The 13,024-nt window shown below is 38.0% G+C and overlaps 1 protein-coding gene across 1 annotated transcript in view; it reads left to right on the forward strand.

Moving 5' to 3' along the window:
* Positions 1-8,177: 8,177 nt before the first annotated feature.
* The window catches only part of CAPRIN1 (cell cycle associated protein 1), a gene marked incomplete at its 5' end in the record, with an annotated part of 20,900 nt that continues 16,053 nt past the window's right edge, over positions 8,178-13,024 (forward strand). Inside the window, 4 exons of the mRNA XM_009873392.1 lie at positions 8,178-8,240; positions 9,944-10,030; positions 12,363-12,601; positions 12,710-12,783. Coding sequence (XP_009871694.1) covers positions 8,178-8,240; positions 9,944-10,030; positions 12,363-12,601; positions 12,710-12,783 — 463 coding nt within the window. The remainder of the gene's footprint in view (positions 8,241-9,943; positions 10,031-12,362; positions 12,602-12,709; positions 12,784-13,024) is intronic.

Below are 13,024 nucleotides of genomic sequence, written 5' to 3' on the forward strand. Positions count from 1 at the left end.
GTTATAAATTATTTTTTTCATTTCTCGTTTTTTGTCGCCCTGAGCTCACCGCTTCGGGTGCCTTAGGTCAACGGGAAGCGGCCTTTCAGGAGTTATTTTTAGAAAAAGCGGCTACTAAATCCTTGGGACTTGGACGGTTCGAGTTGTGGCAGAAGAGGAAAAAAAAAAAAGGGTGTCGTGGTTACGGTTTTTGTAGCACCCGCTTGGTGTTGCTGGATTAAATGAGTCTTAGAGGGCTTTCAGCCTGCAGGAGCGTGAGGTGTCCATCAGGAGAATACTAAGATACGTGTAGCCTAAAGACTTGCCTCAGAACACAGTATTACTAAGCTAAAATTAGGGAATACTAAGAAATAATTCTCTGTCTCCGTCGAAGCCCTAAACCCTTAAAAGTAAATAGGCACAGTTACTCTGATACTAAATATTTCTAATTAGCCCTTTAGATCGTAGCAGCCTGGACTGGTATTTTTATGAGGTAGAAGTATTAGTGGTAAATTATACCAATTATAGCTGTTGCAGATGAAACAAGCTGTGCTTTAAATATGTGTGCAGTGTAGCTTCCCACTTAAAAAATGGGTGCTGGGTTTTAAAAATGACAAAAAGTAGGAAGCCAGGAGCTTTTAAGTAAGTTTTAAAATCAGAGGATCTTTTCCTGAGCCTTGTCTGAGTGCTGTTGTGTATAGCTAGGACAAGACATCTGTTTTAAATTGTCATTAATACATACGAATGTACATGCACACAAAAATACTGGTAGTTAATTTGGGAAGGAATGGAGATCTTTGTCTCCAATTTCAGTACAGTAAAACGGTTTGAAGTGATGTATGAAACATAAAGAAAAACCCTCTGAAAATATTTGTTTATGATGTTCAAAATGTATATTTTAAAACCTAAAATTACCAGGTGAACATTCTTCTGATCTGTTCTGTACTTTGAAGTGATGAAGAGGATAAGCACACTCTTACTTGTGTGCGGGTCAGCTTTCCATTCTGGTGTCATTTTGGTTTACTTTTAAAAATAAATAATTTATGCCTAATTTACACTTGGTTTAGCCATTCCATTCTATTTGAATAGATTTTTAGTCAACTTTCATAGTATCTTCGGTTAGAAGGACGTGGGGGAGGCTGCTATTCTGACAGAAGAGAGTGAAAATTGATGATACTGGTCTCATGAAGGTGCTGGGGGTTTCGATGGTTCCTTTATGTGGCTGCTGTTACTTCTCATAACTGTGGTGTCATAGCAAGCGAACAGAGGGCACGAAATACCTTTTTTTCTGGAAATGGCTTCTTTCGAAAAATGTTCCATTAGAATTACTTAATTTGGAAGGTGGGTAGTGCTAGTCAGTGTAGACTTAAAAAAGAAAAGGCAAACGGCAGGTCTTCAAAAAGCTAGGTGTGCTCTCGCACCAAGGAGTCAGAGCTCAAGATATTTCTCTAAGCCTTAGGGGGCTGAAGAAATTCTGATACTTGCTGAAGTAGGACTCTTGTGCAGACGCTATAGGGAGATAAATTGTTCTTAACAATTAAAGCAGTTACTAATTTGCAGGGTTGAACCTCTTCCCTTGGTGAGGGGCATCAACATCATTCTTTAAAGAGAGCGTTGCTTGGAGTTCTGAAAACAAAGCTTATTGTACACGTGGGCATCAGCATTTTCATTTTATTATTTTATAAGTTTATTTAAATACGAATTAACAAAATTTCCTTTAATTTGAATCTTTTGATGAGAATATTTTTTATATATATTTTTTTAACCATCTGGAAAGTAAGATCGTACTGGATACTGCACAGACACGAGTGGGAGAAAAATCCTGTAAATCTCACTGAAAACTTGTGCTTAGTCTACTATGTAATCCTTTGTTTGTTAGCAGCTGATAGTGAAGGCCAGTAGAGATGATTTTCAGCACTTTGCATTTGAGAATGAGAGCAAAAATACTTGACTTAAAAATACTTGCTTTTGAAGGATGAAAAACAGTTGCTCTGTAAAGAGTTGCCATCTTAGCTTTTAGTTGAGGAAAGGTCACTCTTTATGAAGAAATTAGAAACTTTGAAGTAAATGATTTACCTTTTATGTTTTCTTCTAAACTTGGAGGATAAAATGATATGACCATCAAAATACAGCACTTTCAAATCAGTATTTATAACTTAGTTCTATAGTATTTTAAAAGTTTCTGTATAAATTACATTACTGGGTTATTACTTATGCTTTCATTTTCTCTTCTTAGAAGTAATCTCACTGTTTGGAGGAATGAGTGTAGTTTGTTTTAAAAGGGACTCAGGGATTGAATTGCTGTTTGTAAATGTGCATGAAAACACGGCCTGAAAATGTCTGTGTTCTCTGCATCCCTCTCTATATGGAAATGATAGGAATTGTATTCTATTTTCTGCCTCTGTTCTTAGATGTCTAGGTATTTGTGTGTGCGTGGAAGGAGGTAATTGAAGGGGTATTTTCTCTACAAGGTCTTAAGACACGCAACTGGAGTATATGTTGACAAGCTTAGTTAGTTTAAAAGTTGCATGAACTCCTCTAGAGAGGTTTTTGTTAGGTGTATCTGAGGTTAGCATCCTACTAGCTCTCCAGGTTCCCTAGGAGAGAATACTTTAGCAGGACCTACATTGTCATCTTCTACTCCCTGGTTTTTATTTTTCAGAGGGAAAAACCTCTCCAAAGTAAGCCAATTGGATGTGCATCAAAATTGTGTCTTGATACGACGATGAATGAAAAAAACCCCTCTTTTCGCTTTTAACTTGTGCGATATAGCATGAACTATGTAAAACCAGTTTTTTAAAACCAAATGTTCTGTCAGAGGGATAAAATACCTCATTTGCTAACACATGGTTTAAGGTATGGGCAGGTGATCACAAAGATTGTTCTTGGGCAACTGTAAATATGAAGTAAGCAAGTTAGATTAAACTACCTGGTATGAGTTGAGCTTGATGTATGCAGGTAAAAAGATGGGATGTTTTAGCTGTGGTTGGTAACTTAAGATGCTGTTGCTTTATCAGCTTGTCTATGAATTTCTGGGTGTCATCCTGACTGGGTTGAAAAATGGATACTTAGAAAGTGTCTCTGTCTGTCGTTCTCACACAAGGATTTTCACTGGAAAAGTAAATGGATGTTTCAAGTTGATCTGACTTGATTCAACAAAACGTTGGGTTTCCCATAGGAAAAGGGTTACAAACCTGTAGTAAAAGTGGAAAAGAGTTTTCTGTTCTTGTAGGTGCAGCCAACGATAGCAGGGAAGCACCACACTTCAAGTTGCCCGTCAGGACCAGCACTCTGAAGTGCTTTTGTACCATTACTGTGGGCCACCTGGATTTCGAAGGCTTGTGAGTGTCTCCAGAAGCTCTGCTTGCAAAGCTTAGTTTCAGATGCATCTTTGGAGATGAAATACAATTTTGAAACCAAAAAAATTTTAAAATTCATTTTAAACTATCGAAAGCCCGAATCTTTGATACCTCTCTTGGCAGTGGTTTTGGATAGCCAAGCCTCCTCTCTTAGAACCTAGCAGGTTTATCTGTGAAATTAGATGGTGTTTGGTACTTTATTGTTTCAGCTTGCTTTTGTTGGTTTTAGCTGCTTTACGTCGCGTAGGGATTATTTCTTACAGCAAGTGATGTTAACTAGATACATGATGAATCTTACCAGCTGTGAAACATTCTAGTTATTTTAATTTTTCAGGTGCTGCTTTGATGTTTTGTTTATGCTTTTCCTTTTCTTTTAGGTGAAAAGGATACGTAGAATGTGTTGGGAGAGCCCAGTCTGTGTCCTAGAAGGCAATTTTGCATTCTAGAATTCACTTGTGGTTGTAACTGTAGCTCATTTTGTACCAAAATGTTTAGAACAAAGTCTAGGTGTCTTGCAGTGTAGTCAGCTTCCCTGTAGATTCTTAATGTTCCTACAGGAAGTGCTGTATGGCGATGTAGAAAGAGAACATATATATGCAGCCACAAGAACTTTTAGGAGTTTTGTCTGTGGCTTGAGTTCTGCTTATTGAAGTTTGTTGGGTTTTTTTGGTTTTTTTCTCCGTAGTCAACTCATTGGCGTTTAGAAGGTTTACGCTTGCTCGCTTCCCTCGGTTCCGCATTTCTTTAGGAGGGAAGGGATCCCTGCTCCCAGCCGTTCTTGTATCTTTATTGTCTGTGTTTTCGGTTGGATGAGGCTGCTGGCCCAGCTGTCAGCCCGGCCTTGGGGTTGTCCTTGCTGGCCTGTGGTGAGCAGGACAATACCCCTTTTGTGGTAGGAGCCCTCTGGGATAAGCTCATTGGAGACTGCAGTCTCATACAGCATGCAGGTGTTTTTCTACACAGCCAAACTTAGAATATTTTGGGGAGTATTGACCTTAATGTTTCATTTTATCTTCTTGGTTACCCCACGATGGAAACAGCTCAGGACTTGATGGAGGCGTGTATATAACGTGTAATAGGAAGTGTACCCAGACAGTGCATGTGAGGTTTTTGAGAGGTTCTGAACTTTGTTTCATTAAACTGATAGAGTGTTTTACCTGTTTGATTTTTTTTCCTGCCTATCTGTCTGAGGAAATGGGTATACTTATTTTCAATATATTTAGTTCAGTCATATTTGATCAGTGTTTGATGAGAAGTTAATGCGTGTGATGATGATGGTGGATGCCAGATAAATTACAGCCTGTAAATGTAAAACAGGCTGATAAACTGTTCTGTAGCTTGGCTTTTCTTTTGCTTCGGTATGAAATGTATTAGGCAGCTATTTTAAATTTTAGATTATGTCAATTGCTTAATCTGTTAAAAGAAATGGGCTGGCTTTGAGATATCTCAGAAAACAGACTTGCAAGAGTTCTCACCATCTTTGTTTCCTTGTAGTGAAGTGTGCATTACAAAATGTTTACTTCAGCTGCTTGCAGAGGTTACCTTCTCCTCTGCCACCTTGTAGCTTTTCATATACGCTTCTGCTACTGTAGCTGGTGTAAACCACACCATTGAAATTAGCTGGTTAAATCCAGTGCCTCCCTCCTGCTCCTGGCCCCCTTTTTTAAAGGTTATTTTTAATCAGATCGTTCCAGTGATCTAGTTTATAGGATAGTGCTGGAAATGACTGTAACAGCACAGCTGAGTGGTCAGGCATTCTTAGAAACAGTATTGTTTTTTGAAGCTAATGTCATGCAACTGTGGTTTTTTGGTTTTTGGTTTTTTCTTTTCACTTCAGGATGAGATTTTTGAGGCAATTCGGAGGAGGTAATGAGAACTTGAGCGTGAGGGAAAGGTATCTGTTACCATAATCAAGTAACTCAATTTTGGGTTCCTATTAAAATAAAATCTAGGACATGCTTAAGCAATGAACACCACTACCTTCCCCCTGCCTCCGTCCTCGCTACCCCCTAGTACCCTTTGCGTAGTGTTTTTCTCCTAGGGAGCTCCAAAATACTTCAGGTATCTCAGTGGAAAAAGAGCAGAAGCTCGGTGGCTCGGTGTCTGCAGAACAGGGGGCTGCTGACTCATGAGCTGTTCAGTAGACAATTTATGTGCTCACTTTGCCACTTGATTTTTTTTATTTTTTTTTTCCCTGCTGGTTTAGCTTTTTGCCTCAAGATGAGTGAGGTTGAAGTTGTGTAAGGGGGAGTAAAATTAAGAAAATCTTTACTTCTTGCAGACACTGCAGTAGGTTGCTAAGCAGGAATTTTGCTGCAGCTATTTTACAGCACTAATGCTGCTCTTAGATTGCTGTTAGTTGACGCTACTGATTAGAAAGACAGCATTTTAATTCCTTAATATTGTGTAATGCAGCATTTGGTTCTTACAGTATGTTTGGGATGATAGAAAAATGCTTGCACGGCATTTGAAATCTTGCTGATAACATATAAGTAAGTACACAGTTGCTTGTCCTCTGCATTGCAGCTGAAAGGGCTTTCCTTTTGCTTTTACTTTTCTGATAAGAATGTTCTTAAGGGAGAAAAATCCGAGTGACTTTTCTATTCCAAACGGTTAGAACAAAGATGTGTTACCCTTTGAGTTTTTTTATTGATAAACTGCTTAGTAAAAATGAACAAAGCGTTTACATTAGATCTAAGAATATTTGACCATTTCAGAAAAATCTAGGCACTCTTGCAATAGTTTATTGCAATATGCTTAATTTGAAGATGTAGACGGTGCTGAAGCAAGGCTGCATGGAAAAAGTACGCAGAAACAATTGTAGTTATTCAGGATATTTTTGTCTTTTCGCTCCCTTATGTTCTTAGTCACAAACTGGAATATGAGTGTTTTGCAGCATAATTTTGTAATGTATGTTTTTTGCAACAAAGTCAACCTAAGTTGACTTAAGTCTTAGAATGTTGATGTTCTATCCTGTTTGGCTTACTTGTTTTTTTATGGGTTTATGTTGGAAACTGGATCACAGAATTGTTGGGGATTTTAGTGCATTTTTGGAGACACTCTTAAACTGACTGGCATTAGCCTTGCAAGCAGTTGCATCACTGCGACCAAGGGAATTGTAATCTGCAGCATGGCAGTAAGTGACTTGAACAACTATGAACTTTATGCAATTCTTTTGTCTGCAAGGCCAGTTCATTGTAGGATTTAAGCTAAATAGTGGAGATGTTGGTTAACCAAGATCGGCTTTGTACTAGAGCATTGCGTTAAATCACGAAAACTACTCCTGTGATTGTCTGACCATGTCATCGTCTATTCTAAAATTAGTATGTAGAAGAGAAGAATGACCTCATTTCCTGTTGTGGTACATTTCCAGTATGACCAGTGATCAGGGCAATATCATTCTTTATGTAATACAAACTGTGGCTGCTGCGTTTGACAGTCATTGCCATGCCTAGTGTCTGTCTCCAGCATGAAATGCCCGGTAATACATTTTTGGAGTTCAGGAAGTTCGTACTACTTTGACTTTGCGTAGGCCATTACAGGCTCTGATACACTGGAAGATGTAGTAAAGTGTTAGATCTAAACCTCTAGGATTTCCGAAGAAATAAACTGTTGGCACTAGGTGACACCAAAAGGACCAAGGCTGGTTGTGTGTTTCAGTAAGTGATGCTGGGCATCAAGTACTTTGTAAGAAGAACTTGCTTGTTAAACTGTTTCACAGTTTGATCTTTCCAAAAAGGTTGAGATTGAGCACAGAAGTGGAATTAGCTAGCGAAATATCAGTAAAATGTTTTAACCAAAATCTGAAACAAAAATAGTAAAGAACAAAGACCAAAAACAGCAACAAACCCCAGCACTTGGTGGCAAACGTAAACTTTGCAACAATGGTTGCGCCAGGGTTTTGATTCTTTTTACATTTAAAAAGTGTTTCTATTTGCTTTCCTTTTCATATTGTTGTTACCCTAAGATTGGGAAGATAGTTGTTAAGGATTCATTTGAATTTCTTTTAATAATATTGACTTTCATTAAAAATACTATTATGTGTGATAATACAGAAGTGGTGAAATCTTAGAGCTTAATAGCTAGGTACATTATTTTTACAGATTTTGCTTTCTTGCTAAAAACCTTTCTGCTTAGATTGTGTCACTTAGGCGTGTGTAGGTTTTTTACCTGGTTTTGGCTAATGTTGGTGGGTTTTATCATTTTGCATTTAAGCGGATTAGAGAACTGATCCTGAAAAAATAACCTGATGGTTCCTTTTTCAGTTTCTCCCTATGAGAAAGAAATTTTAACGCACTTTAACAAAAATATTTTAGAGCTATTAATAAGAATTGTGTTGGTGGGCATTCTTGCACAAAGGATTTGAAACTGTTTTAAATTCTTTAAAGCTATCCTAACTGATGCAACCAGAAGGAATTACAGTTTTGAATCTTAATAGCATCGACAGTGTGTTTTTGCAGTCAGTTGGAGGGTTATAAGCTCTGCCTCACAACTGACTTCAGCTCTCTGTTTGAACTGGAAGGAAATGTGCATTGAAAGTGCTTTCCTCATTAGGAAGAATGCTTATTTTCTCAGAAATTAAGACTAGTTGTGAATACTTATTGTGTTAGCCAAGTAAACAAGGTTAAAATATTTGTCTCCTGGGGAAATATTTACTTTCTTTTTAACCCAGAAGACAATTTTTTCCCTGCTACTATTTCTACATGACAGTTGCGTGCTTGTGTAATGGGTTACAGTCTGTTTACTGTAATAATACAGTACCTGATTTTGCTAGCATAAGTACAAAAAAGCAGTAACCTGATTTTGGCTCTTCATAATAGCATTTTTCTTTCTTTTCAGAGCAAACTTGATGATTACCAGGAACGAATGAACAAGGGAGAACGTCTGAATCAAGATCAACTGGTAAAAAGAAAAAAAATCAATCGTATCTTTGTTAAATTGTTTTGTGATCTTGGTGGGGAAGGAAGGGATGAATTTCACTTCCTTTTCCCCCTTGTTAAAAGCTGGATTTTTCTGAGCTCTGATTTGGCCTCAGTTTTTTATTGTTTAGAGCATCTCAGTTTTTCCATTAATCAAAAACTGAAAGAACAGGTAGAGGAACATGTTGTAATGCATTATGCCTGGTGAGGTTAGGTTGTAAATAAGCTGTGGTGAGAATTGGCATACGTTACAACCAAAGACAGTTGGAAGAATTAAATGATATCTCTGAGGTTCTCTGGCCATCGCCCTTTTCTTCACAGAAAACGTGCCCAATGGAGAACTTTTAGTCACTTGGTGGAAACTTGCAAATACTGTGCCGTTTAGTTAGAGCTGTAGCTTCGACCAAGAGCTCCGAACATAAACTGTGTCCGTGCATATCTCACAGCTGTCGGTGTAGCATGTGTGATGCTCGAGATAAGCTGGACTTAGTGGCTGTGTGTGTGCTGCTTCTCTCTGTGTTGGGGCTGGTTCTTAAAGTAGGTTGTTGTAGAGCCTGACTCAACAGCGGTTTTCCAGTCATAGTAAATATAAAGCAAATAGCGAATTAAAATCACTTGTATGGTGCAAACATGCATATTGATGCTTCAAGAGATTACCAGATGCTCAGTAATCAACGTTTTGTTGATGATTTTTAACATTGAAAAAAGACAAGGCAAAAAAAAAAGTACCCTGCAACGACTGCAGCTGTTCACAATTAAAAAAATTAGCTACTTCCCTTGGTCCGTGTGATCTTTTCATCTGTTTAGGCTTTCACCAACTGAAAACTGAAATACAACTGATTTGTGTATTTTTATTTTTTAATGGCATATTGTGAAAATAAACCATGATAAGTTTTTCTCTTTGATGAGCAGAAAAGGTAACTGAAATTTCATATTGAGGAGGGAAGTTCATGATTGAGCTTTATGAGGACCACAACCTGACTACCACACTTCCTAAAGATAAAATCTGTTTTGATTGGAGAAGTGCTGAAAGTATTTGTTGTTTTCACATAAGTCTTCTGCTTCTACAGATCGGCTAAGAATGATGAATTTTGTAAATCACTAATGTATATGTGCATTTTGTAATGTATGTAATTATCTTGACTGTATTACAAGTGGAAATCCCTAAGGAAAAAAAGCAAATGCAGTTCATGTTCCTCGCTTTTCAAAGAAAGTAGGATCTTACCTTTTCTTTGGCTTAGTTGTTCTTAACCAAGAACATACCCATCATTCATTTTGCCACTGCAGGAGTGTAAATGTCTCAGCCATTTATTTTTTTTCCCCCTGATGGGGTTCTTGGTAGTATCTCAGTACTGCAAAGTGGGTTGAGGAGTTTGGATTGCTTTTGTGCAAATCAGAATATTCATTTTTGTCAGAAACTGGCTAAAGCCAGCAAGTAAACTAGTATGTCATGTCAGTATATGTCTGCGTATGGATTAGTGTATTTATATAAGAAACTAGAGGCCCTAAAGACATACACAAGTCTCTTCAATATTTTGGCCAGTGAAAATCAAAATTTGATTTAACATTGTTTTAGTCTCGTTCAGGGGTGCTGTGTCTCAGGAACTACAAATGTGGAAATGTGTTTGTTGGAAGTATGTATTTTATTATTTGTCGAGATTTATTTTGCGTTTTCTTTTTTATAAGGATGCGGTGTCAAAATACCAGGAAGTGACAAACAATCTGGAATTTGCTAAAGAACTGCAGAGGAGTTTCATGGCTCTGAGCCAAGACGTAAGTAAAGAGCAAGCAGTGCAACCTGGGCTATCCAAACACTTAGACCTTGAACCGTCTTTCACTGATACTAGATGAAGTAACTGCCCTTATTTACAGAGAAATGCCTGTAAGTTTCATTTACGTGACACTCCTGATTTCTTCTGCGGTTGGCTGTTTTCTTTTACTCTACGTACTAGTTGTGTTACGTTTTCTGACTATTCCTGAAAGGTTTTTTCTGATGAACAACATAAATGTTTGGGAACAAAAATAATGTGGTAATTTTCTGACAAAAACGATGCGATCACAAAACAGGCCTGTCGTGCAGCGTTTTGGGCAGCCACCTACTGCCAATAGCAAGTTTTTCTTGAAGGAGATCGGTTTCACGGGCCTGCTTCTGTCTTTGGCAAGTGGTTGAGGGGTTTCATTTCTTTATATTACAGTAGAGTATAAAGTTTCAGCAGCTGAAAGCACTGTGGTTCCTTTTTCAAGATTTTTGCTGTGTTGTTAATTGCAGTTACATTCTGAAACTGGAGTATGAAGCAAGATTAATATTACTGTTATAAAGGATAAATTAACAGTACTGGTAAAACAGGTAATGTTCTCTGTTAGTGTTCTATCAAGGGTGTAAATAATGGTGTATTTAAGAACAAGTTCTGAAACCAGTAGATGGTTCCAGTTATGTGAATAGGTTTGTTTTATTTTTCATGCCAGGAGCTGCAAGCAAAAAGACACACTTTAGATCTCTGCAGTGTCATTGCAAGAAAGAATTAATTCTGGGGTCAGCTGGAAGCATAACCCATTCTACAGGACTAGAAGATTCCAAATGCAGTAACACAGAGTTAATGAGTTAGAGAACGAGCGGCAGCATTGGTAGAATTCTTTGTGTAGTCGATGTTGGTGCAGCAGACTGGTCTAACGAGCGTATTTAGTTTGTGAACAGACTGTGATAATTTGAAGGGCATCAGCATCCTCACATTATAAACTGCTTCTGCATTTGATGTGGTCGTAAATTTGTAGGCCTCTAAGCTAAGCTCTTCCTTTGCTTTCCTTGCATCGGGGTTCCATGTCTGTTTATGAAATGTTAGTAATGAAAGAACTTTCTTCTTCAAATGAGTTTGTCCTGAATTATTTCTCTTGTCAGCTGACTGCTAAGAGAAGCGAGTAAATCCAGGGGTAATAAACTGATGCTCTGCTTTCAAACCTGGTTGCAGTGTTTCCTGATGGGAGTCAGTTCTCATATAGCTGATTCTAAGACAATGTCTGATTTTAAAAAAGAAGTTCAAGTGCTTCAGAGGGAGAATGTTACTGTCGCAAGTTTTATTTTTTTGAAAGGGAAGATTTAAGTTTTGTGTAGTTACAGAGTGAGCAAGCTGAATTTTAGTAGAATCATGGAACCATTCAGCTTGGAAAAGACCTTCAAGATCGAGTCCAACCATTAATTCAGCACTGCCAAGACCACCACTAAATCATGTCTCTGAACATCGTGTCTGCATGTGCTGTGCAGAGTGCAAGGCCGATGATTATCTGTCAGCCGTTCCTTTCCAGCATTCATGATCCTCAAACCGAGACTGTTAGTATAGATGCGTCCATGTTCCCTTTAGACTCTGGAGCTCACGTCCAAGAATTTGTTTAAATACTCTTTGAAGTTCCTGATAGTGTGTATTTCTTCAGCCTTTCATGGCAATACAGTCTGGGAGTTCCCTCCCATGGTGTGTTAAGAAAAGAGGACTTTGATTTATCTATTTTAAGCTGATATCCTAGGAGTTTTGGTGGATGCCTCCTACTGTCATGGAATGCAATGAATAATTGCTCTGTTCATATTATCTGCTGGCCTTTGGGCTCTTTATGGACAGTCTGGATCACCCTTACTCCTCCAAATTGCAGAACCCAAAACTTAGGCTGTGTTTGTAAGGCAGCTGCTCTGGCTTCTCCGTCAGTTGGGTTGCCCTTGTCTGTGCCTTTTCATATTGCTCTTAAGTCCGCCTTAAGTTATAGAAGCTAGAAGTTGTAAATAGCCACAGTGTTTGTTTAAGAGGTGCTTAGTTTTGTACTTTTTGACACTTTTGTGTAGATCTAAGTCACTTAAAGATTTCAGGTAAGAATGTGATCCAAGATTTGTGGCACTGGTTTTAAAGTTAGTCTTAATTTGCAGGCTTTCGACTCTGCTTAAAAGATATTCTTTGAATTTCAGAGGTTATTCTGCTGTAATGTTAGATTGATAAGTGGCAGTTCAACACCAACATGCATGTCTACTTATCAATAAAAGACATTTCAAATCGATTTCCTTTCCCTCGAGGTTGCCACAGAATTGCAGTTTAAGCAATTTAACATTTCTTTTCATTTCAAACAGATCCAGAAAACAATAAAGAAGACAGCTCGTAGGGAGCAGCTGATGCGAGAAGAAGCCGAGCAGAAGCGTTTAAAGACTGTGCTAGAGCTGCAGTTTATTTTGGACAAGTTAGGTGATGATGAAGTGCGCAACGACTTGAAACAAGGATCAAACGGAGTACCAGTGCTGACAGAGGAAGAACTGACAATGCTGGATGAGTTTTACAAGCTAGTTTATCCTGAACGGGACATGAACCTGAGGTAGGCTTCCTGTGAAGTACTTTGTAATTGCCAATCAGTTAATGATGTATTTACTGTGTGGTAATTTAAAGACGTGGTGAGAAATAAACTCTTTATTATTTTTTTAAGATTGAGTGAGCAGTATGAGCAAGCATCTGTTCACCTGTGGGACTTACTGGAAGGGAAAATTTGTGGAACAACCTGTAAGTATAGTCTCTGTATTAAGAGAGAGCGCCCTGAATTTGTGTGGAAATACAGAGTTTGATATAAGAGAACTTTGACAATAATTATCTTTGCACACTTTTAGAGTAGCCGCTTTTTTTTTTCAGACCTTAGCTGGACTGTAACAGAATAACTTAGTAAAGTATGAACTTACTGTGTAATTTTTAGATCTTATTTTTTTACTGATGCAGCATTGCTCAGTATTTAAGCTTGGTCCATTCC

This window comes from Apaloderma vittatum, unplaced genomic scaffold, assembly GCF_000703405.1.
Source record: "Apaloderma vittatum isolate BGI_N311 unplaced genomic scaffold, ASM70340v1 scaffold11597, whole genome shotgun sequence".
Lineage (NCBI taxonomy): Eukaryota > Metazoa > Chordata > Aves > Trogoniformes > Trogonidae > Apaloderma > Apaloderma vittatum.